This window comes from Magallana gigas, chromosome 7 (assembly GCF_963853765.1).
Source record: "Magallana gigas chromosome 7, xbMagGiga1.1, whole genome shotgun sequence".
Lineage (NCBI taxonomy): Eukaryota > Metazoa > Mollusca > Bivalvia > Ostreida > Ostreidae > Magallana > Magallana gigas.
This window is the reverse complement of record NC_088859.1, coordinates 50,950,568-50,974,485: the sequence shown is the minus strand read 5'-3', so window position 1 is coordinate 50,974,485 and position 23,918 is coordinate 50,950,568. Positions and strand designations below refer to the sequence as shown.

The window sequence follows — 23,918 nt, the reverse complement described above, 5'->3', positions numbered from 1 at the left end:
GGAAAGGATATAAAAGTGCCTGCTGCAAAAAAAGGGGGAAGCAGCCCCCCCCCCACTCCCGTTGTTACGTGCCTGCGATGTGTACAAACGGTGTGCTGGAGTATTCTTCTGTGGTGGTCCCAATTTAGTTTACACTGAAGATAACAAAGAAATGTATGCTACTCAAGTGAACAAAAATATAAAACGATTTTATCTACATATCAAATACCATACTTCTTTGGTTCCCTCTCTTAAGTTCAGTTTTTTAATCATTAAAAACGAATCATTGGTTATACCATTTTTAATAATAAAATTTCTTAGAAGCACGTAGTCAAAACTGTCACTGCAAATTTACATTATTATAATATATTTCCTGTATATCAAAGACATGCAAAATCTAAATCCCGAGCTACCTGGATATAAAATAATAAACGTTTGACATCTTTCGACATCTTATTAATATTTCTCTTTTATTTCAGTATATCACTTTATTATGTAATAATATATACAGCGTCCAAGCATTGTTTCAACTATTTTATCATCATCATATTTATGACCTGTCCATAAGGAGAACTTAGTCAATGAGTTTTGAATAAATCTACAGATCTTGCAAAAAGTTCCCACTTCTATTCCATAATGAACTTCAATAACAGAATGTAGATTTATATATATTCTTCATTATTCAGATTTGTTTATTTTGCTTCTTATTATTCCGTATGATCGTATAAACTGGCATCATTTCCGGATCCGGTGGTGCTATACACGTGATCCGTTTGCTGTTCTGTGATTGGTTTATCCCAAGTGTGGTTGTACACGTCACTGTTGATACCTGGTACCTGACTGTAATCATATTCACTTCCGCTGCAAGTTGTGCTGTACACGTGATCTGGTTGTCGCTCTTTCATTGGTTTATCCCAGGTGTGATTGTAAACGTCATCGTTAGTCGTCAGCAACATTTCACCGCTCTCTTTCTCGCTGTCCGTCGGCTTGACGATCGTGCTCGATGTTGCAATGCTCTCGTTGTTTTGTGGTGAGTGGTTGCTGCTTCTTTCATCGTATTTTGCAGCCAATTTACCGTAAACAACATTTTCTGTTGGTGGCGACACTGGTTGTGGCTTGGAATTGGCACGGCTACTCATACTATAACAGAACAGTGTCTTAAATAGGTAATATTAAACGAATGTATATACATGGTACAGTTAAATTATCTTACAGTTCAAAAATGGAATTACGGTCCAAGGCCAAACATTCAGCATTAAGATAAAAATTTTCTTCGATAAAAGCTCGTTATGAAATTAATCACATTTGTTCATTTATACAAGTGTTTAAGTAATCAGGCAATTTCTATCTAAATTTCCCACTTAGTCCGCTAAAATTTACTACTAGTATATTTAAATTATACCCTTAATTGTTCTCTAAATCAACATTGTATCTTGATATCAAATTTCTAATATAGTAAGAGTAGTGGTGAACACGATGACAGCATTACCGTGTAAGTTTGATGATGACAATAGCGACGATAATAAGGACTAGAACAGCTCCTCCCATTACCACTCCCACGATCACCGAAATAGAGCCTGTTTCTGCAAAGAAAAGATAGCTTTACCTTAGGCATCTAACGTTGTGAGTGTGTCAATGTTTATTTCAACAGTTCAAAGATGGACTTGTCAAAGATGACACAAGTGTTATAATTCATACCTTACATTTTATCTCATGTCGCAAAATTATCAAAAATGGGGCCACTTTATGCGAAATAAAAAGATTATAGTAATATCGGATATAAATTCTGCGTATTGTACTTGATGAAATATATGTTAAAGTTAAAAAAGAAAAGAAAATTAAATCATTGCAAAAGTAACCGGATATACAGTTATCTAACAGCTGTTTGCCATTCATAGTTGTTTTAGTATAGATCTAACTACCAGAGATACACTGTGTGATTTCAGAAGCGAATCCGCAATTTTGTTCAGAATGACCTCCTATTAAGCCTTAGGCCCACCGAGGCCCCAAGAGGGCCAGAGAAAGTGTCAGTAATGGAGCAGATAAAGAGAAGTATGTTGAAATTTATTATTAAGTGAAAAAAAAATGTAACAATAAACATGAAAATAATTTACATTGTATTCGGAATAGAGAGATATATTCTGTGAGTACGAGTTCAGCAAATTAATTAAAACCTCAATTATAGTCGCTGTTGTTTACAGAAATTCTTACAATTTTTCGAACCAAGCAAAAAATTATGATTTAAAACATCTTTCTCAATATTTCTTTCATTAAAAACTCAAGGCGCCTTATTTCTATCAATGAATTTTAGATGGCTTAAACAGGCATACATGTACCTCCATTGGATGTTCTGGTGTTTCCTGGTCGTTCTTGTGGTAAAAATGGACTTGTTGGAAGAGACGTCGTCATCAGTTGGTGAGTATGTTGTGCTTTGAATGATAAGGATCATTTAAACACTTCTCATATTGAAATGCAGATGGAAAAGGAAGAAGATTAAAAAGAAGAATGACTCGTTTTGGACTAAACTGGCATACCTCCAATAGATGATTTTGTATTTTCTGGCCGTTTTGATGGCAATGTTGGACTTGTTTCCAGTGATGACGTCATCATTTTGTGAGTATGCCTGTCTGTGAGCAATAAAGATCATTTGAAGAAGAGAATTTGGCCCGTAAAGTAACACATGGAGATAATTTCATATCTTTGTAAAATAAAAGTTAGTCAAAACAGATTTGCTAAACAGTTTTTAATAGAGTCTCACCGTTCCCCTTCAAACAAATGTAGGGAAGTTTAGCATCACATTGTCTTAGCACCATTTCATATTCCTGCTGATTAGATAATTGCTTCACACTGACACATGCTGACGTATTCAAATCAAGGACGTGCCCTTAAATAAACATTCAATAAGTGGTCAATTAAAACAAAAACAGCAATTTAAAAGGTTCATCAGGAAATGAAATTGGTTGGTCACGTGATCAAATCCTGTGAAGCCCGAATGGCTTCTCAGAAGATTTGATCACGTATCAAACAAGTTTGTATCTCGATGAACATGTTAGTATTGCTCTCTTTTACTAATATTTACGTTTAAAAAAAAAGAATCGTTCAGAAATGTTAAAATTACCGAGAATTTATGTTTACAATAATCTAACAGACAAGTGATAAGCGCCTGCTCTGATCCTTATCATATCAAAAAGTTCATATAAGGAGACACAATTGCAAATGTAAATATGTAAACATTCATATTTAAACACAAAGCACGTATTTTAAGTTTTTAAATTATGTTGGGAAATTAAAACCTCTCAATTTAAATTTTTTTTGACTGGGTGGTTTAGTAAAACAGCATTCAGAAGTTGGAGTTCTATTCGCTTTTCACTATTCACTATTCGAATAGCGAATAGAATTCTCTGGTCGGTTCGCAATTCAAATTACCGTAAACATGCTAATAAACGTAAATTCAAAATTTCATATAAATTTCCCTTTTTAATCAAAAAAACAGTTTTTTAGTAAAAATTAATACTTGCTGACCTGACCTGAAAATTGACATAATGAACACGGCCAGTAACAGGCTTAGCTAGCCTGGCGAAAATTGGAAATTTCGTATAATACAATTATAATGGGATATCTTTCGAGGGGCTGGCTAACACCCTGTATCCCATATTTGGGCCTTCATATTTGGTGGGGATGGGGCCCCGGGGAAGCCCAGTCGGCAGTAACAGGCTTAGCTAGCCTGGCGAAAATTGGAAATTTCGTATAATACAATTATAATGGGATATCTTTCGAGGGGCTGGCTTACACCCTGTATCCCATATTTGGGCCTTCATATTTGGTGGGGATGGGGCCCCGGGGAAGCCCAGTCGACCCTCAAAAGGAATTTGGTTAACACGGCCAGTTACAGGCTTAGCTTGCCTGGCGAAAATTGGAAATTTCGTATAGTACAATTATAATGGGATATCTTTCGAGGGGCTGGCTTACACCCTGTATCCCATATTTGGGCCTTCATATTTGGTGGGGATGGGGCCCCGGGGAAGCCCAGTCGACCCTCAAAAGGAATTGGGTTAACACGGCCAGTAACAGGCTTAGCTAGCCTGGCGAAAATTGGAAATTTCGTATAATACAATTATAATGGGATATCTTTCGAGGGGCTGGCTTACACCCTGTATCCCATATTTGGGCCTTCATATTTGGTGGGGATGGGGCCCCGGGGAAGCCCAGTCGACCCTCAAAAGGAATTGGGTTTACACGGCCAGTAACAGGCTTAGCTAGCCTGGCGAAAATTGGAAATTTCGTATAATACAATTATAATGGGATATCTTTCGAGGGGCTGGCTAACACCCTGTATCCCATATTTGGGCCTTCATATTTGGTGGGGATGGGGCCCCGGGGAAGCCCAGTCGACACTCAAAAGGAATTGGGTTAACACGGCCAGTAACAGGCTTAGCTAGCCTGGCGAAAATTGGAAATTTCGTATAATACAATTATAATGGGATATCTTTCGAGGGGCTGGCTAACACCCTGTATCCCATATTTGGGCCTTCATATTTGTTGAGGATGGGGCCCCGGGGAAGCCCAGTCGACCCTCAAAAGGAATTGGGTTTACACGGCCAGTAACAGGCTTAGCTAGCCTAGCGAAAATTGGAAATTTCGTATAATACAATTATAATGGGATATCTTTCGAGGGGCTGGCTTACACCCTGTATCCCATATTTGGGCCTTCATATTTGGTGGGGATGGGGCCCCGGGGAAGCCCAGTCGACCCTCAAAAGGAATTGGGTTTACACGGCCAGTAACAGGCTTAGCTAGCCTGGCGAAAATTGGAAATTTCGTATAATACAATTATAATGGGATATCTTTCGAGGGGCTGGCTAACACCCTGTATCCCATATTTGGGCCTTCATATTTGGTGGGGATGGGGCCCCGGGGAAGCCCAGTCGACACTCAAAAGGAATTGGGTTAACACGGCCAGTAACAGGCTTAGCTAGCCTGGCGAAAATTGGAAATTTCGTATAATACAATTATAATGGGATATCTTTCGAGGGGCTGGCTAACACCCTGTATCCCATATTTGGGCCTTCATATTTGTTGAGGATGGGGCCCCGGGGAAGCCCAGTCGACCCTCAAAAGGAATTGGGTTTACACGGCCAGTAACAGGCTTAGCTAGCCTGGCGAAAATTGGAAATTTCGTATAATACAATTATAATGGGATATCTTTCGAGGGGCTGGCTAACACCCTGTATCCTATATTTGGGCCTTCATATTTGGTGGGGATGGGGCCCCGGGGAAGCCCAGTCGACCCTCAAAAGGAATTGGGTTTACACGGCCAGTAACAGGCTTAGCTAGCCTGGCGAAAATTGGAAATTTCGTATAATACAATTATAATGGGATATCTTTCGAGGGGCTGGCTTACACCCTGTATCCCATATTTGGGCCTTCATATTTGGTGGGGATGGGGCCCCGGGGAAGCCCAGTCGACCCTCAAAAGGAATTTGGTTAACACGGCCAGTTACAGGCTTAGCTTGCCTGGCGAAAATTGGAAATTTCGTATAGTACAATTATAATGGGATATCTTTCGAGGGGCTGGCTTACACCCTGTATCCCATATTTGGGCCTTCATATTTGGTGGGGATGGGGCCCCGGGGAAGCCCAGTCGACCCTCAAAAGGAATTGGGTTAACACGGCCAGTAACAGGCTTAGCTAGCCTGGCGAAAATTGGAAATTTCGTATAATACAATTATAATGGGATATCTTTCGAGGGGCTGGCTTACACCCTGTATCCCATATTTGGGCCTTCATATTTGGTGGGGATGGGGCCCCGGGGAAGCCCAGTCGACCCTCAAAAGGAATTGGGTTTACACGGCCAGTAACAGGCTTAGCTAGCCTGGCGAAAATTGGAAATTTCGTATAATACAATTATAATGGGATATCTTTCGAGGGGCTGGCTAACACCCTGTATCCCATATTTGGGCCTTCATATTTGGTGGGGAGGGGGCCCCGGGGAAGCCCAGTCGACACTCAAAAGGAATTGGGTTAACACGGCCAGTAACAGGCTTAGCTAGCCTGGCGAAAATTGGAAATTTCGTATAATACAATTATAATGGGATATCTTTCGAGGGGCTGGCTAACACCCTGTATCCCATATTTGGGCCTTCATATTTGTTGAGGATGGGGCCCCGGGGAAGCCCAGTCGACCCTCAAAAGGAATTGGGTTTACACGGCCAGTAACAGGCTTAGCTAGCCTGGCGAAAATTGGAAATTTCGTATAATACAATTATAATGGGATATCTTTCGAGGGGCTGGCTAACACCCTGTATCCTATATTTGGGCCTTCATATTTGGTGGGGATGGGGCCCCGGGGAAGCCCAGTCGACCCTCAAAAGGAATTGGGTTTACACGGCCAGTAACAGGCTTAGCTAGCCTGGCGAAAATTGGAAATTTCGTATAATACAATTATAATGGGATATCTTTCGAGGGGCTGGCTAACACCCTGTATCCCATATTTGGGCCTTCATATTTGGTGGGGATGGGGCCCCGGGGAAGCCCAGTCGACCCTCAAAAGGAATTGGGTTTACACGGCCAGTAACAGGCTAACACCCTGTATCCCATATTTGGGCCTTCATATTTGGTGGGGATGGGGCCCCGGGGAAGCCCAGTCGACCCTCAAAAGGAATTGGGTTTACACGGCCAGTAACAGGCTTAGCTAGCCTGGCGAAAATTGGAAATTTCGTATAATACAATTATAATGGGATATCTTTCGAGGGGCTGGCTAACACCCTGTATCCCATATTTGGGCCTTCATATTTGGTGGGGAGGGGGCCCCGGGGAAGCCCAGTCGACCCTCAAAAGGAATTGGGTTTACACGGCCAGTAACAGGCTTAGCTAGCCTAGCGAAAATTGGAAATTTCGTATAATACAATTATAATGGGATATCTTTCGAGGGGCTGGCTAACACCCTGTATCCCATATTTGGGCCTTCATATTTGGTGGGGATGGGGCCCCGGGGAAGCCCAGTCTCTTGTTGTGATAGGGTTTAACAATAAAAACAAAATAATTTATATATATTTTATTTTACTCGTCGCCCTGTAATTTGAAATTCATTTATTTCATTTATATGTCTGGTTATTTCTTTTGTCTTTGCTAAATGTTCATTCATTTTAAACTGTAGGTTGAAAAGGAGAATTTTTTTCTATATGTGGAGGAAATGTGAAGCAGATACTGGTCATATTTCTGTTTTATTTTTCAGCGGATTTTTAAATAGGTTTAAACTGGTTTAAATGTAGGGGAGACATGGTCAGGACTCTTTCCAGACATTGCAGAATAAAAAATGAACAACTTACATAAAACATTTACTTAAACATGTACAGCCATGGTCGATCTCAAAAGTTTTTGAAGATGTGTCCCTTATTCGCTGTTTTTGATATACGTAGGTCCCAATATACTCTCTAATCCCCGGCAATTCCCATACACTACGACAGGATTTGCAGCTATGTCCATGTAAAGAATGTGGGCGCTTAAGATGTAGATTCGGCAGGAATCTGGGCGCACAAGGAGAGTGAAAATTTTATCAATTAATTTTGAATATTTTTCGAATTATAACCGTTATTTGGTTTCTGTTGGATGTGGAATGAGTGGAAAAATATTTGAAATGCAAAAGGTTTCATTATAATATGGGTCTAAATATAGCAACACGATGCAATTCATGCAAAATCCTACTTATTTACAACTGTTTTTAAATGATTTTGTTGTCTCTGGGTCTTCTCTCCACAAATTTGAAACGTGTAAAGATAACATATTTCAACATTAAAAATGTCGCTTTTTAAAAAAAGATGGAGAGATGACCCAGAGATGACTAATTATGTACTTTTTCAAATTATTTTTTGAAGGATAAAAAACTAAGTCCATTGATATGACAGTGTTGTTTCAAACAGTACTTTATAGAGCATATATCATGTATATTGACAAGTCTCGCATGGCTTAGTGGTTTCGTCCTGGATTAGTGAATACAGACATTCAGTGTTTTGGGTTCAAATCCACCTGGTGGTCTTTTTAAAAAAAATAAACTTTTTTTGTTTTAAATGTTTGTTATTATAACATGATGTTGAATTATAATATACCTGTATATTTTAATTTGTTGTTATTGATTTCTAGATCTGCTGTATGAACACTATAAAAACATTATTTTCTTATTACTAGTTTTTTAGGATATACACAATATAACTTCATTAAAATATGTTTGCATTAACATTTCCAACTAGTTATCGGTTTACCTCTCATTGCCATTTTTTGAAAGCTTTGTGAGTTTTTTAATAACCGGAATAGCCATGTACTTCGACTCTCAACATAATATATTTTTGTTGAAACCTGTACATAGCCTTCCGAGGTTATAGACATTTAAATCCCAATTGATTCGTGTCGAGGATTCCTGCAAACTTACAATCTTGTGCGCTCACTTTCTTTGATATCATACACTTTCCATCCGAGTGAGATTTCATGTTCTGACACCCCCCCCCCCCACCATTTCCATTATAAAATCGAAAGTGAAAATTAAGTCACAGTTTCGCAAAAAGTGTTGCATGTCAATTACATAGACGTAAAGTCTTCTATCCACACAATAAATGAAATAGATATTCTAAAGTTTATACCCCTCAAATACCCAACCAAACCTCACATTTACCCTTTTTTCTAAAATTTGACCGGGTCTTTCCTGCGAAACTGTCCCACGCCACCTATCCTAATAAACAAAATATCCGTTTGTTGATATGAAAGTCGAGCTCGCTTTCAATATTTAGAAGAAAAAAACGCGCAAGACACAAAATTGCTTAATCTTGTTTATTTCCTAATCAACATTATGCATCGGATCCAAATAGTTTATAAATAAGCAGCAATGACCCCCACCCCCACCCAACCCCAATACCTGAAATATGCCTTTCCTTCGACCAATTACTCAATGTTTTACAACATTTTATATAAAGGAGGCGGTGTGTATATGACATTAAGTAATTTTTTTATAGATACCAGAGAAAAACCAACTGTACCTAGAGTGGACAACTATATGCGTATATCTAGATTGAGGGGGTCGAAAGAAAATAAAATTATTTTCCAGTCCCTTCCTCTTGGGTTGAATTTTCTTGATCTTGAAGGCATCCCCTCTCTCTCTCTCTCTCTCTCTCTCTCTCTCTCTCTCTCTCTCTCTCTCTCTCTCTCTCTCTCTCTCTCTCTCTCTCTCTCTCTCTCTCTCAATCCGCCCATGAAGATGATAGACAATTTCGCGCTACGCCAGAACAAATGTTCCCACTCTTTATCGACATGCAAAGTGGTGATAGTTTTAGAGAACTGAACCTATGTTCCGACAGCAAAATGTCAAATAATGTATCAATATCAATGACTAGTATATGTATGCATTTATTTGTATATAAAAAAATTATTGTTAAAAGGAAAAAATACAATCCAGGAAAGGTGTGGCTTGATTGCAGCCCCCCCCCCCCCCCCCCGAAATATACATCATTGGCAGATCAGATAGTCTAAATTACTCTTGATTACTCTTTAATTTTTTTATAAACAATTAATTTATTTGTTCGAACATATAGCAAATTCGTCAGAACTTAAATTATTTTTTCTTCATTTGGTTCTAGGCTCTTTCACGCCGCAATACATACCAAACCATATTGTGTATTGATCATAAAGGGTTCTAAAAAGGTTAACAGCAAAATTGTTATAAACAGTCATAATGTACAATAAACACATCCACAAGATGGAACAACTGTATGATTGAAAGGTTACGGATATAAACCACAGCATCCATGTACAGTAAAACACGGTTATGATTAACAAAGTGCCAGTGAGTGATTTTGCTTCGTTATAACCGAAAGTTGTTATATAGTCATTACATGCATATCTTACAATTTTATGCTATGCTATGGTATGCAATTTTAATGATATGCTATGAGATTTGTATGCTATGCTATGAGAAATTGAAATGAAGGGCTTAATGATATGGTATGCTATGCTATGCTATGCTATGCTATGCTATTGTATGCTATGAGATTTGAACAAAAGCGCCTCCATACACAGAAGAGTTCCACACATTTCAAAGTAAAATACTAAGAAGCCAAAGTTTACCACAAATCTATCATGTGGACATTTATTTTTTCAAATAAAAACATTTAAAACCGAGTTGAAATAATGTTGTATGCTATGCTATGGTATGATATGATGAATGCGATTCTATGAGATTGTTTGCTATGGTATGAGATTCCAATGCTATGCTATAAAATTTCAATGCTATGCTATAAGATTTCAATGCTATGCTATGCTATGGTGTATGTTGTAAAAGATATGCTTGAATTTACAACGTGCTATTTAGTCACGGGGAATGAAAATCACTTTACTGTAAGCGTCAATTCATTATAAGCGTGTTCTCTATAACTGTGTTTACTGTAGATCTATATGCTTTATACATGTATGTATATCTACATATACATTTATTTCACGCCCATATATAGATATTTAAGAAATAAGGAATTTTAAGGTGATAATTTCAGGCGGAATGAAAATCACTTCGCTGTAAACGTTAATTCATTATATGCGTGTTCTCTATAACTGTGTGTTTATTGTATATTTATATGCTTATTACAAGTATGTATATTTATATATACATGTATTCAACGCCTATATATAGATATTTAAGGAATAAGGAATCATTCTTTGAGTATTATGAGGTGATAATTTCGGTCGGGGCGTGGTCAAATCAATAAATTTGACGACGCTCCGACCACAATTAACACCTCATAATATTTAAGAATGATTACTTATATTTACATTATTTTAAATTTGTACACTTTAAAACAACATTATTTTAAAACCACTATTATCTATGTAGCACATTCTGTAATATATATTACTACGCGGCGCAGCCAATACCGTTTTTCGGTTATGCTATAAGACACGCCCATTTTGTGTCACTCATGTTTTATGAAGTTATTGGGTTTTAGGGTTCAAAATTGATTCGTTATTGTATCACAGACAGACAGTTGAAAATGGAAATAAGTCAAAATACATACAAAATTCAAATAATTCATCACGTGTTGAAAAATTTATCATTGTCTCCGAAATGCAAACTGATCATGAGGCAATGTCCATTAAATACATTCTATGTAAAGGGAAAGCTTTCGTCTCGGCAACTACCAGGTTTAATTTCACACTCGTCCAAATTTCTTTTTTAAGCCTTACTTATTTGATTAGAAGATAGTAAGTTTCGACTTGGAAAGAAATATAGTAGTTACAGATTTATGATATTTTAAACAAAAGAAAGTATCTCGCGGTTCATCGGTTTTAGAGCCCAAAACAAAGCATTTAATGTTCTGTAAAGAGGGGAACAAGCTTGTTGGAAGTATTTGCATTATTGCTAGCATTTCCATTCTTTCTCCGACAAATGAGAGTGACCGTCGTTATTTTAATCCTGGTTATCGGATGAAAATCATTGACTCCTTCTGGATGCGACACCAGTCCATCGTAGATTAACTTCCAGCCTGAACCTATCTTTGTGGACTAAGAAAAATGTAGATAAAGTGTCTTGTCCAAGGACACAACACACAGGAAATGGCCACATCGGGGCTTGAACAGTCGACCTTTTTATATTTTCATATAACACTCACATAATATATAATAAATCATATAGCATATAAATCGTTATGAAATGACACACCGTGTGAACTCCGGTATATGTATATTGAGAGATAACCCAAGTCGAACAAAGACCCATATTGATTTAAATATTCGTTGACCTTTGCTCACGGGATTTATACACTATAAAAATCAAAAACGTGCTACATGCATGCAAATGTTATTACATGTAATACCCAAAATTATTAACCTCTGTTCACTTTCAGAGAGATGACGCTGACTTTTAATATCTAATATAAACAAGTGTTAAGATGACTGTTGTGATAATTGTATGATGTGAATGTCCTTACACATGTATATATTCAGAACAATAACTCCTTCTTAAATGTCCATTGATTTCACCAAGTACCACATTTGACAAAAGAAGATATGAATATGTAAGTCACTTCCTACAAAACTTTTCCCATATAGCAATTTACATCATATTTGCCACTTCAAATAGTTATTTACACACATGTCTGTAAGTCATGTAAACCAAATTACAATTGATGGTAAACTGGACAGCCGAAATTCAATTATACCTGTATCATACTAATTTCTATATTTCGCCAGGCTAGCTAGACCTGTTAATGGCCGTGTAAACCCAATTCCTTTTGAGGCGTTCCCGGGGCCCCATCCTCACTAAATATGAAGGCCCAAATAAGGGATGCAGGGTGTTAGCCAGCCCCGTGAAAGAAGTCCCATTATAATTGTATTATATGAATTGTCCTATTACTCGCCAGGCTAGATAAGCCTCTTACTGGTCGTGTAAACCCAATTCCTTTTAAGGGTCGACTGGGCTGTCCCGGGGCCCCATCCTCACTAAATATGAAGGCCCAAATAAGGGATGCAGGGTGTTAGCCAGCCCCGTGAAGAACTCCCATTATAACTATATTATAGAAAATGTTCTATTATTCGCCAGGCTAGCTAAACCTCTTACTGGTCGTGTAAACCCAATTCCTTTTGAGGATCAACCAGGCTGTCCTGGGGCCCTATCCTCACCAAATATGAAGGCCCAAATATGGGATGCAGGGTGTTAGCAAGCCCCTCCAAAGATATCTCATTATAATTATACCCCCCGCAAACGAAGTTTGGGGGGGGTATATAGGAATCACCTTGTCCGTCCGTCCGTCTGTCCGTCCGTCCGTCCGTCTGTCCGTCTGTCCGTCTGTCTGTTCGATTCGTGTCCGGTCCATATCTTTCTTATGGAGAAACATTAGAAGTTCTTACTTCACACAAAGATTGCTTATGACCTAAGGGTGTGTCATGACCTTGAACCAAGGTCATTCGGGCAAGGTCAAGGTCACTGGCAGAAAAAGTGCAAAATTCGTGTCCGGTCCATATCTTTCTTATGGAGAAACATTAGAAGTTCTTACTTCACACAAAGAATGCTTATGACCTAAGGGTGTGTCATGACCTTGAAGCATGGTCATTCGGGCAAGGTCAAGGTCACCAACAGAAAAAGTGCAAAATTCTCGTCCTGTCCATATCTTTCTTATGGAGAAACATTGGAAGTTTTAACTTCACACAAAGATTGCTAATGACCTAAGGGTGTGTCATGACCTTAACCCAAGGTAATTCGGGCAAGGTCAAGGTCACTGACAGAAAAAATTGCAAAATTCGTGTCTGGTCCATATCTTTCTTATGGAGAAACATTGGAAGTTCTTACTTCACACAAAGATTGCTTATGACCTAAGGGTGTGTCATGACCTTGACTTAAGGTCGTCTGGACAAGGTCAAGGTCAATGGCAGAAAAAAGTGCAAAATTCTTGTCCGGTCCATATCTTTCTTATGGAGAAACATTGGAAGTTCTCAGTTCACACAAAGATTGCTTATAAGCTAAGGGTTTGTCATGACCTTGACCCAAGGTCATTTGGGCAAGGTCAAGGTCACTTGCAGAAAAGTATAAAACTCGTGTCCAGTCCATATCTTTCTAATGGACAAATATTGGAAGTTCTTAATTCACATCTAGAATGCTCATAACCTGAGAGTATGTCATGACCTTGACCAAAGGTCAATTGAGGAATTTCAAGGTCATTGTAAAAAAAAAAATCGGGCTCAGTATACCAATAATTCATGTTTACGGTAATTTGAATAGCGAACCGACCACAGAATTCTATTCGCTATTCGAATAGTGAATAGCGAAAAGCGAATAGAACTCCAACTTCTGAATGCCTAGTAAAACTCACCCCGATTCCACCAGATGATCCGCCGCCGTATATAGCGCGTCCACTGTGATTGATTTCCATCATTGAAAGAGAGACCATTAATAATGGCATTTGTCCACTTTTGATTTGAACTGTCTGATAAATGTTAATTAAATGTAAGTAATCCTTGTCTTTATAGATTTATGAATATAACATGTACATTTATAGTTCAACATATTACAATATGTCAATTGTCACAGCTGTCTGCACTGATAAAGGAAATTCCCAATTTAATTTCTACTTATTTTAACCAAGATCGATTTAAATTAAGCCTGTTGGAATAGTTATGTTCATAAATACTTTATTTGAAATGATTTATTACATATAAAATATCTAAGATATACCCCAAATGAATGTTGAAAAGCCATTTTTTTATGACGTACCTATTGCGTCACAAGGATGCGTGCTGATGTAGGTGGTACTATTCAACAGACACTCGTCTAGTGTATCAGCTGGAAGAATAAACAAATAAAAGGTAACTTTACAAACATTAATTAAAAGGATATATTTCTTCAGATATATCAAATAATTTCAATCTCTTCTTACGTGTTACTAGCATTTGTTTGTCAAAATGATTTAAGATCTTTTGTTTTGTTTTTTCTATTACTTTTTTGGTTTCTCCCTTTCAATATTTAATTTTTTTAACGTCTGATCACTTAATGCATTGGGAAAATAAAGTTATATTACACGACTGTCTAATTTCATTCGTTTTAAATCATTGATCATCAATTTTCTTTGAATGGTGCATAACCTTCATTAAGCGTATTCTCATCCAACCATTTAAATGTACTAACTCTGTGAACATACACATATCAATACGAATATAAACTTATATTTGTCAAACCATTTATGTTGAGTGTGTCGTTAGTGAGTCTGTATATTGCAATCTGGTATAGTTCGCCATTATATCCTGTTGTTACGTTGGTTCCAACGATGTCACTTTGACCTGATGCATTCAGTCTACAGGATTTATTATTCAATTGTCCTTGTTCAGCCTTTGGTAAGCAGTGACAATGTGACTCCTAAAAATTTAAGTTTAATTGAGAGCTGTTAAATTGGATGTTGCCTAAGCAATTACGCAGTCCATACTTTGGGCATTCGTTCTTGTTTCTAAGACCATAGAGCTTTTCTGACCACCGGACTCTTTAAGAACATTAACTTTTAATACATTTGGAATAGACAATAACAATACACGTGATAATGAATAGTCTGATTGATTTGAGTAATTAGATTTACCCGCGGAACAATTAATACGACTTACTGATATAACCTACCAAGAATCAACATTACTTTAACTGTTTGTATATTTTAAATGCCATTTTTATGTCTATGCTTATATAAGCTTGGTTGCAATGGTTAAAAGTGATTCTTATTGTGAAACTTGATTAAGACCTACTATATTTGCGTGAATTAGTATGAATATCGTCATTCAAAAAATAATTTTGAAAAGTGAATTATAAATGGCTGACTGATGATAAAATCGTATCTTCACAATAAACTATATGGTTGAAAATTTTATGGTTTATATAATTAAACTCACGTTGACTCCAAAATGGCTTTTACATTGTAAGTAGCAGTCAGCCACAGGGCCAATAACACTATAGCGGTACCTATACGTACGAATCGTCGAAATCGGCTTATAAACGTAACAACCTGAAAAGATAAAAGAAAGGAATTCCATTTTTGTGTATTTAGTATCACTGTATTAATTCGTCATTAAGTTGTGTAGAGCAAATGATGTTCGTGTTTCTGAAGTTATTGCTCTCTCTCTCTCTCTCTCTCTCTCTCTCTCTCTCTCTCTCTCTCTCTCTCTCTCTCTCTCTCAGCAATGCATTATCTAAAAAATCGAAGTTTAAGTTGTAATTAATACCTAGTAATTTTAACCACGGGGTGAAGGTCGCCGTGGCTCCTATCCAATAGAGTTCGCCATGACGATATGTGTTTCGAGAAAGTTGGAGGACTGGGATATTTTGTACTATGACGTTATATGATGAAGCCCTTTCAGAACCCACCAAGACACAGGACTGCGAAGCTTTCTCCCATGACTTTCTAGTCTGATTAATGTACAGATCTGATGAAGAAATATTTTTAGTAGTTACCTTTCAAACGCATAGATAAAATTTGAATCCATTTGGTTAACTGCATAATGTTTATTATATAATAAAATTTAATATAGTCTGAAATACCGAAAATTGTCCACATAAGTTATTTACTCAAAATACAGTTTAAAGTTTGATTATTAAAACATGACAACGAACTCCATGTCATTAATGAAACAAGTCAATTCTAACTTATATAATCATGTGCTTGCTGATGTGATTGCTTTTCAGAGTGCTTGACGTAAATGTGACAAAACGATACACAACTCTCAATTCCGTTTTGAACGTTGAATTTCCTTATTACACTTTAATTTTTCTTATGGAAAAATATCTTATAAATTGGCTATGGAATATGTATCTAATTTTTGTGCCAACCTATGACAAAAACTAGCATATATATTAGCTGATTTTGGGAATAAATTTATTAGGAACATTTATCATATCATAAGTACTGATATCTATGATAAACAATATTTTGTCTTATTTTTACATTTGAGAGAGAGAGAATAATATCCGCCCTGTTAACCACATCAATCTTCTTCTAAAATGTGTTACCCTGAGCAGACTTACATGAGATATAGGAATGTGTTTCCAGTTTTTGACTCCATTTCATGATGTTTTAATGATAAGTTTCAGTTGAGTCACAAATGTCATAGCTTCAACCAGGAAGAGATTTGTCTTTATTTGTGCTGTCATTATTTTGCAAAGTTTAAACAAAGTCTTTAACAACCAAGATTGTGTAAAGAGTCCTACAAGAGGTAGCCTACCGTGGTTGTTGTAAGTATAAGTATGATGATTCTGTGGGTACAGGATAAAGAGCAGTAATGGGGAGCATCCAACCAATCTGACGGCCCCCATATGAATAACTATACCAGTCTGTAACAAAAATAAGTGTAGTTAAGGAGAAATGAAGTGTAGGGTTCTAGATGGACAACAGACAATAACTACGTTGTCCCACATATTAACACGCTCATCCTCTTAAGTAATATGTGGTTGATACAGTCTTTGTATATATATTAGGATATTCAGAATATAATAAAACTCCATATACTGTGATTCATTTTTTCAAAGCTAAAAATCAATGTATGTAATTGACCAAATAGTTACCAAGTATTTTTCAGATGTGATAGCTTCTTAGATAGTTACACGTAAATGTGATTATACGATGTACGATTAATTACATTATATAAACCCTGAAACCAGCTGCCCACATCTCTCTAATCTTAATGCAGTGATAAACAGTATAAATTTTGTCTCGTCTCATCCTTATTCAATTAAGCAACATTTTTTTTAAATCTTGCCATGTTTCAGAGATTAACCTGTTTTACATTCCACTATTTAAAATGATTACGTTCAATTACAAAGATTGAAGAAAAAAGAATATTTTGGAACAAAATATAAATAGTGAACTTCTAGAAAAATGAATATGAAATAAGATAAACTCACCAGTGAAGATATTATTCAAGAGTTTAACTAACGGCGTTGTTGAAGTGTTTAACGTATTTATAACAGATAAACTTTGTCTTCAAATCGCATACACATATGCTATTCTCGGAAGTATTATGAAAAAACGACAATAACAACTTAAGTAAGTTATAAACACAAGTTTGTGGAAATTAATTCGTCGAATACTTGAAGAAATTTCCTCAAAGAAAACATGATTGGATGCTTTTGCATTCTTTCCAAATTAGATTTATTAATTGCAATATATTAGTTTAGTCAATATAACAAACAGCAATAAAAAAATACTCAATTACAAAAACTATGAAATAAAATCATTATTTTTTGTTTTTCTGTTAATCTAAAAAAAAATTGCGTTCAACTTCAGTCTCGCGTTTAGCGCTTTGAAAAATTAGCCTATATTTTTACCTCTTTCACTATTATGCATGGACCAGATTTTCGAACTCAAATGTTCGAACTAAAAAATACGAGCAGAGTTCTCTCATATCAACATTTATAATGTCCAAGCATTCCTCTCACTTACTAAATATTGGTCTGCACCGTAATGCAGCGCATCGTTTAGGGAAATACCAGTATAAGGATTGTGCATTATAAAGAGAAAACGATTCACAAACAAGTAATGATAAAACATATTCAGCGTTTCTTGATAGAGAAATAATTCAAACAAAATAATTTAGGATTATCTGCCCTTGGTTTCTTCTACATCTTCTTTTCGACATATCTGTTCAACAAAATAACCTTTTCATTATCGTTGTTTTTCAAACGAATTCCGAATATCTGTATTGCAAGAGGTGAGTAGATAAACTGACAAATCAATTCTGATAAATAAACAAATTAAATGAGATGTTACAAACATTAAAGAAAGGATCTATTTTTGCAGATAATTTTAATCTCTTCTTGCATGTTACTTATGTCTCTTTGTCAAAAAGTATTTAGATATTTTGTTTTAATTTGTGTTTGTTTGGTGTTCCCTTGGAATATATGTTTTTACATGTATATCTTACTTCAGTAAGGCATCAATAAACTTAAAGTTTCCGTAAAATTTAGAACAATGAAGTGAAAAAAGAGATTATATTAATTAATAAATAAGAAAATATTTTTACACCATTGAAATAGAACGTGCTGTTACAGATTTGGTATAATGCAATCAGATATAATTCGCCTTTATATTCGTTAGTACGTTGGCTCTAACGATGTCACTTTGACCTGATGCAATCAGTCTACAAACTTTATTATTATATCGTCCTTGTTCCAGGTATGGTAAGCAATGACAGTGTGACTCCTAAAAATTTTAAGATCAGTTATGAGTTGTAATAATTGATATTGCCTGAACAATTAAGCTATGCATACTTTTGGCATTATTTGTTGCGTCGATGACCGATTTCTTCAGATGAAACAGTCGTTGATCGAATAGTCCGTCGACCAACTGTCGATCATCGTCTGACCATCGGTAGACAGATCTTATGTCTGTCGTCGGCCAGTCGACTTTTAGGTATTTGGATTTTCCTAAAATTTTATTATATTCAGATTCAGTTGTCTCTAAGAAACCCTCAAATCAGTTTTGAACGTTGAATTACCTTTTTACCCTTTAATTTTTCCTTATAGAAAAAGAGCTTATAAATTGGCTATGGAATATGTAATGGTATCTAAATAAATGTAAACGTATGAAAAAAAAATTAGCATGTTCGCCGATTTTTGGAATAAAGTTATTGGGAGTATTATCCGCCCTATTAATTAACAACCCGATCTATCCTCTTCTAAATTTTTTTATCCTGGGCAGTCTTGCATGAAAAGTAGGGATTTGTATCCAGTTTTTTACTCAACTGATGTTTCAGTTGAGACATAAAAGTCATAGCTTTAACCAGGAGGAGATTTGTCACTATTCTTTCTAAGTTTAATCATAGTCTTATACAAAGAGCCCATCAAGAGGTAGCCTACCATGTTTGATGTAGGTATAACTATGATGACGCTGTGGGTACAGGATAAAGAGCAGTAATGTCGAACATCCAACCAATCTGACGGCCCCCACAGGAATAACTATACCAGTCTGTAACAAAAATTAGTGTATTAAGGAGTAATGAAGGGTTCTAGATGGACAACAGACAATAACTACTTTGTCCCACATATTAACACGCGCATCCTCTCAAGCAATAAGTGGTTGATACACTCTTTGTATATATATTCGAATATAGGTCAGGGCAGTAAGCAGGGTATAATAAAACTCCATATACTGCGATTCATTTTTTCAAAACTAACATCAATACCAGTCTGTAACAAAATAAGTAATATGTGGTTGATACTGTATCAGTACACTATATGAGGAGATAGGTCGAGGCAGTCAGCAGGGTATAAATAAAACTCTATATATTGTGATTTATATTTCAAACTCAAATCAATATATGTAATTGGCTAAAAATATTATCAAGTAATTTCAGATGCAATTGCTCCTTAGAAAGCTAATAGTAAATGTGGTGATACAATGCATGATTAATAACATTATTCAAACACTGAAACCAGCTGCCCACATCTCTCTTATTCGGATTTTTGATGCAGTGTTAATCTTTTACAATGTGTGTCTCGTCTCATCCCTATTAGATTAAGCAATCTTTTTTTTAAAATCTTGCCATAATTCAGAAATTTACTTGTTTCATATTCCAATGTTTAAGAAGGTTTCGTTCAATTACAATCAAACATTGAATTGAAAAATATTTAGAAAATACTATAAATTATGGACTTCTAGATGAAATGGCTATTAAGAATAAGATAAACTTACCAATGAAGATCCTTTTTAAGTAATGGTGCTGTTGTAGTGTTCAGCGTATAACCTTCGAATTCGCCATGGGATTGCATATTTATACATATGCTATTATAACCAATGTTGCTCGAAAACACAGTCAACATTTGTTTTGTTATATGAAGAAACAAACCAAAATTGAGGAAATTAATTGAAAACAGATCACCGTAATTTTCTCAGCTTAACAAAAAATTCACGAATTCAATTTTGTGCAAAGTTCATTCCCAAAATATCCTCAGCATCAAACGGACCGTAAGAATTAACATACAGATGCTCTACCTGATTTTACTTCACAGTAATTCGCAAATCCTTATATCCGTTATGATAGCCAACCGTCGCATTGCGCGTCCGTTGTTTATTTGCCTTGACTGACTGTCCATTATGACGTCACCTTGTTTTGGAGTTGCGAAGAGTTATTTACGTCATCGTTTACGAATCAACAAATCAGAGGCGATTATTTGAAATAGAGGGAATGTTCTCTAGATATTATTCCTAGCCGGTCAATATCAAAAAAATATTGACCGGTCAATATTTTTCGGACGAGCAAATATTACAATTATTGACTATTCGTCTATATAGAGTTATATAGTGAGAATATACTACTGAATATAACAATATAAATTATGGACTTCTAGATGAAATGGCTATTAAGAATAAGATAAACTTACCAATGAAGATCCTTTTTAAAGCGCTAAGCATAGCTGCAGCGCTTTTTTGTCGCCAGATTTCTTATCTTACTTCCACTTTCGTTTTCGCATTTCCGAAATACCGCCACCTACTGGCGAATGATAAAGAAGTCGTACCCTGGAGAAGTCGTACTCGGGAGAACTCAAAATTATGCAGTAGGGAAAACTTAATATCTTCAAGTTATCCCGCATGCAGATACATTTGTTCTAAAATTTTAAAATCAATCATGATCTTTGTAAACATGCTTTAAGGCAGATTATTATAATTTGTAAATTGGAAACTTTGATTTACAGTCAAATTGATAAAACATTTTATGCTTCAAAAATAGAGAAACACTTACATTATTTGCTTACATTAAAAGCTGTGGTTATGATTTTTTTTAAAGTCATCAGCATTCTGTTTTCACTGTAACACGACAGCATGCAGTAATCATTAAAAAGATTTGTGTATTCTATAACTATGGCATATCCAAATTCTATATCATTTTAATTCTGAGTACGTGAAAATTTTGCAATAACGAACAAACCCCGATTCAAATATGATTCTTAACATGTATTTTCATAACATTCGGTATGATTTAACACCTTCTTCCCGACTTAGCGCTTTCCAGTACTTTCAGTACTTTGATTAAGTAATGGTGCTGTTGTAGTGTTCAACGTATAACCTTCGAATTCGCCATGGAATCGCATATTTATACATATGCTATTATCGGAAGAAATGTGTAAGTTATAAACACAAAGTAGAAATTGATTCGTTGAATACTAATTTTAGATAAAGGAGAATTTTTCCTCTCCCTCTCTCCCGATCTGTCTATCGATTTATTTATTTATTAAAACATTGTTATGACGTCATCCTTTGTTATTTTTGTACATTCTTTAGCTCGAAAGAACAGAAACAATCCAATAAGTTACCTGTTGCCGTCCAATAAGTTGGAAAAACTGTCCATTATTAAAATAGTGGACAGTTATTCAATACTTATTGGACAGCTACAGGTAAAACTTGAAATAACAACAAGACCAATACAAAAGAAATATTTGTTATTCACGAATGATTAAGGCATAGAATTCAAAATTCAAAATTTAAATTGCACCAGGTGCACACAAAGTGGAATCACATATATCCACGGTTTTTGCTTTCTTTGCATCCCCGTCACATTTAATTTTCTCATCCTTTTCACCATTAATGATCTTGCCCATTTCGACTTTTGTTCTGGGTTTTTTTTTTTTTTGGATAAACCTTTTTTGACTAACTTATCAAAATCTTCTTGATTAAGCTGTGGAAACCTCTCAGTGTTTTCTTTTTCCTTTATGTCTTGGCTGGCCTTAACTAGCTCCTCATCAGAAATATCCGAAAAAAACGTCTACTCTGAGGTCAAAATTTGGTTGTTTTCCGTATTTTCTTTCTCTAAATCCAAAATATCACTAAGAATGCCATCTGTGTTCAGTTCTTGTTCATCAACTTCTCTGAACTTATTTTGTCTTTAAAGAACACTCTCTCCATCTTACGAGGACATCCTTATAACAGGAAAATTTACAAGGAAGTGATATTCGAATCGCACGCTTTTTATACTCGTGTTAAAGAACTCACCTGTAACTGTCTACTAAGTTAATAATTGAATGAATTCTATTCACTTTATTGAAAAAAAAACATTTACCTGAGAGAGTCCAATAAGAAGACAATGACAAATTCAATACAATGGATGTTTACTTCATTGTCATTTGCAAGAGAGAAACTTTTCTAAGGGAGTACATTCTAAACACAATAGAGTAAATTTTTTAACCTGGGACAGTCCAATAAGACGACAATGAAATAAATGTTTTAAGTAGGTTACAAGCCTCAAACTTTCCATTCAATGAGAAAAAAGAACTATTATCGGGCCTAACGGCCCTCCAATAGTTCTTTCTTCTCACAGAATGGACAGTTTGAGGCATGTAACCTTTACTTATCCGTGATCCGTTGAAAAAAAATTAATGTTTCCTGTTCTTTTATTATAGGATTTTCAATAATGTAAAGGGTTCAGCTATTTAGCATTAACCGTAATCAGGCGTGAATTTATTAGAGAATAAAAAATGATCAATTTCAACAACTTTTGTGGACAATGCACTCGCTTCTTACCGTTGCGACCCAAATGCGAACCTCGTGAATGAAAATATGTGATACGTGGGTTTTCTCCAGGAACTCCAGGAGCTTCCTCCCTAAATGATCCCCTCGCGCTAACATCTGTGAAAACGAGAGAACCTGTTTATCAATCGTTGTAAATTAAGTTTAGTTTAACGGGGTTTTTTTCATTTAACAATCATCGCTGATAGATACATTCAACATATTCTTCAACAGAAAATAATTGTCTTTCACGAAATATGCGGGGTTTTTTATGCCAAGAAGGTTTTTTTCACACTGCAGGGCAACTTTGTTCTGATTTAAACATTTTTTACTAGAGTATCTCAGGTTCATCTTAACCTTGTTTTAATTATTCCATATTGGTTATCTTTTTTTTAGGAAAAATTATGAACTGTTTTGTAAAAAAAACTAATTAATATATAAAAATATATGATCAGAAGTCTGATTTTCTCCCTGATGATCAACAACTAATATTCAAGTTAAACTAACTGACAATAAATGGTTAAAATTGAATGTATAATCTCCAACCTCATCAAACCTGGTTCTTAAGATCAAGTCTCTTCTTACAACTTGTACATAAGAGGCATTCGTTTGCATTGTGGGATGGGATCTCATTCGTTGAATTATATTTTAACTATCTTTTACCAAAAATGGTTTATTTTAGGGGCAAATTCTTCGTGCGGGTATTACTGTCAAATGACAGCTTCTAGTAAGAATTTGTGAAGGATCAATTTTTCGAGATATTTATAGGTAGACCTCCCCCACAAATTTCCATTCTCAACAAAATGAAATTTTGAAAGAGGTATCTTTGTTACGGAAGCTGACAACGGACGCATCCACGAACTTCAGCCCCCCCCCCCCCCCATGAATAAACAAAACCCTCACAAATTCACAAAAATTTGCTCCCACGAATTAAAATGA

General features: G+C 35.8%; 1 protein-coding gene across 3 annotated transcripts; it reads right to left on the bottom strand.

Annotated features, from left to right (window-relative positions):
• Nucleotides 1-279: 279 nt before the first annotated feature.
• On the bottom strand, nt 280-22,843 carry LOC105336496 (uncharacterized). 3 transcript variants are annotated; one of them, XM_066067392.1, is made up of 14 exons: nt 21,544-22,843; nt 19,337-20,223; nt 18,749-18,904; nt 16,705-16,813; nt 15,709-15,909; nt 15,379-15,491; nt 14,683-14,860; nt 14,222-14,290; nt 13,821-13,934; nt 2,738-2,863; nt 2,514-2,606; nt 2,316-2,408; nt 1,469-1,556; nt 281-1,119 (listed from the first exon to the last, which is right to left on the bottom strand). In XM_066067392.1, the coding sequence occupies exons 3-14, from the start codon at nt 18,755-18,757 to the stop codon at nt 687-689; spliced, it is 1,626 nt and encodes a 541-aa protein (XP_065923464.1). In that variant the 5' UTR covers nt 18,758-18,904; nt 19,337-20,223; nt 21,544-22,843; the 3' UTR covers nt 281-686. The 3 variants fall into 3 exon arrangements, with proteins under 3 accessions (XP_065923465.1, XP_065923464.1, XP_065923463.1); XM_066067391.1 differs by having other exon boundaries at nt 1,469-1,562; nt 21,544-22,842; XM_066067393.1 differs by lacking the exon at nt 15,709-15,909 and having other exon boundaries at nt 280-1,119; nt 1,469-1,562.
• Between the last annotated feature and the right edge of the window lie 1,075 nt (nt 22,844-23,918).

Excerpts from the sequence above, each read along its gene's own strand:
- LOC105336496 (XM_066067391.1), bottom strand. Across the intron at positions 14,291-14,682 it reads CGACACACTCAACATAAATG|CTGATACACTAGACGAGTGT; the intron begins GTTTGACAAATA and ends TTATTCTTCCAG. Across the intron at positions 1,563-2,315 it reads CACCAGAACATCCAATGGAG|AAACAGGCTCTATTTCGGTG; the intron begins GTACATGTATGC and ends TTTTCTTTGCAG.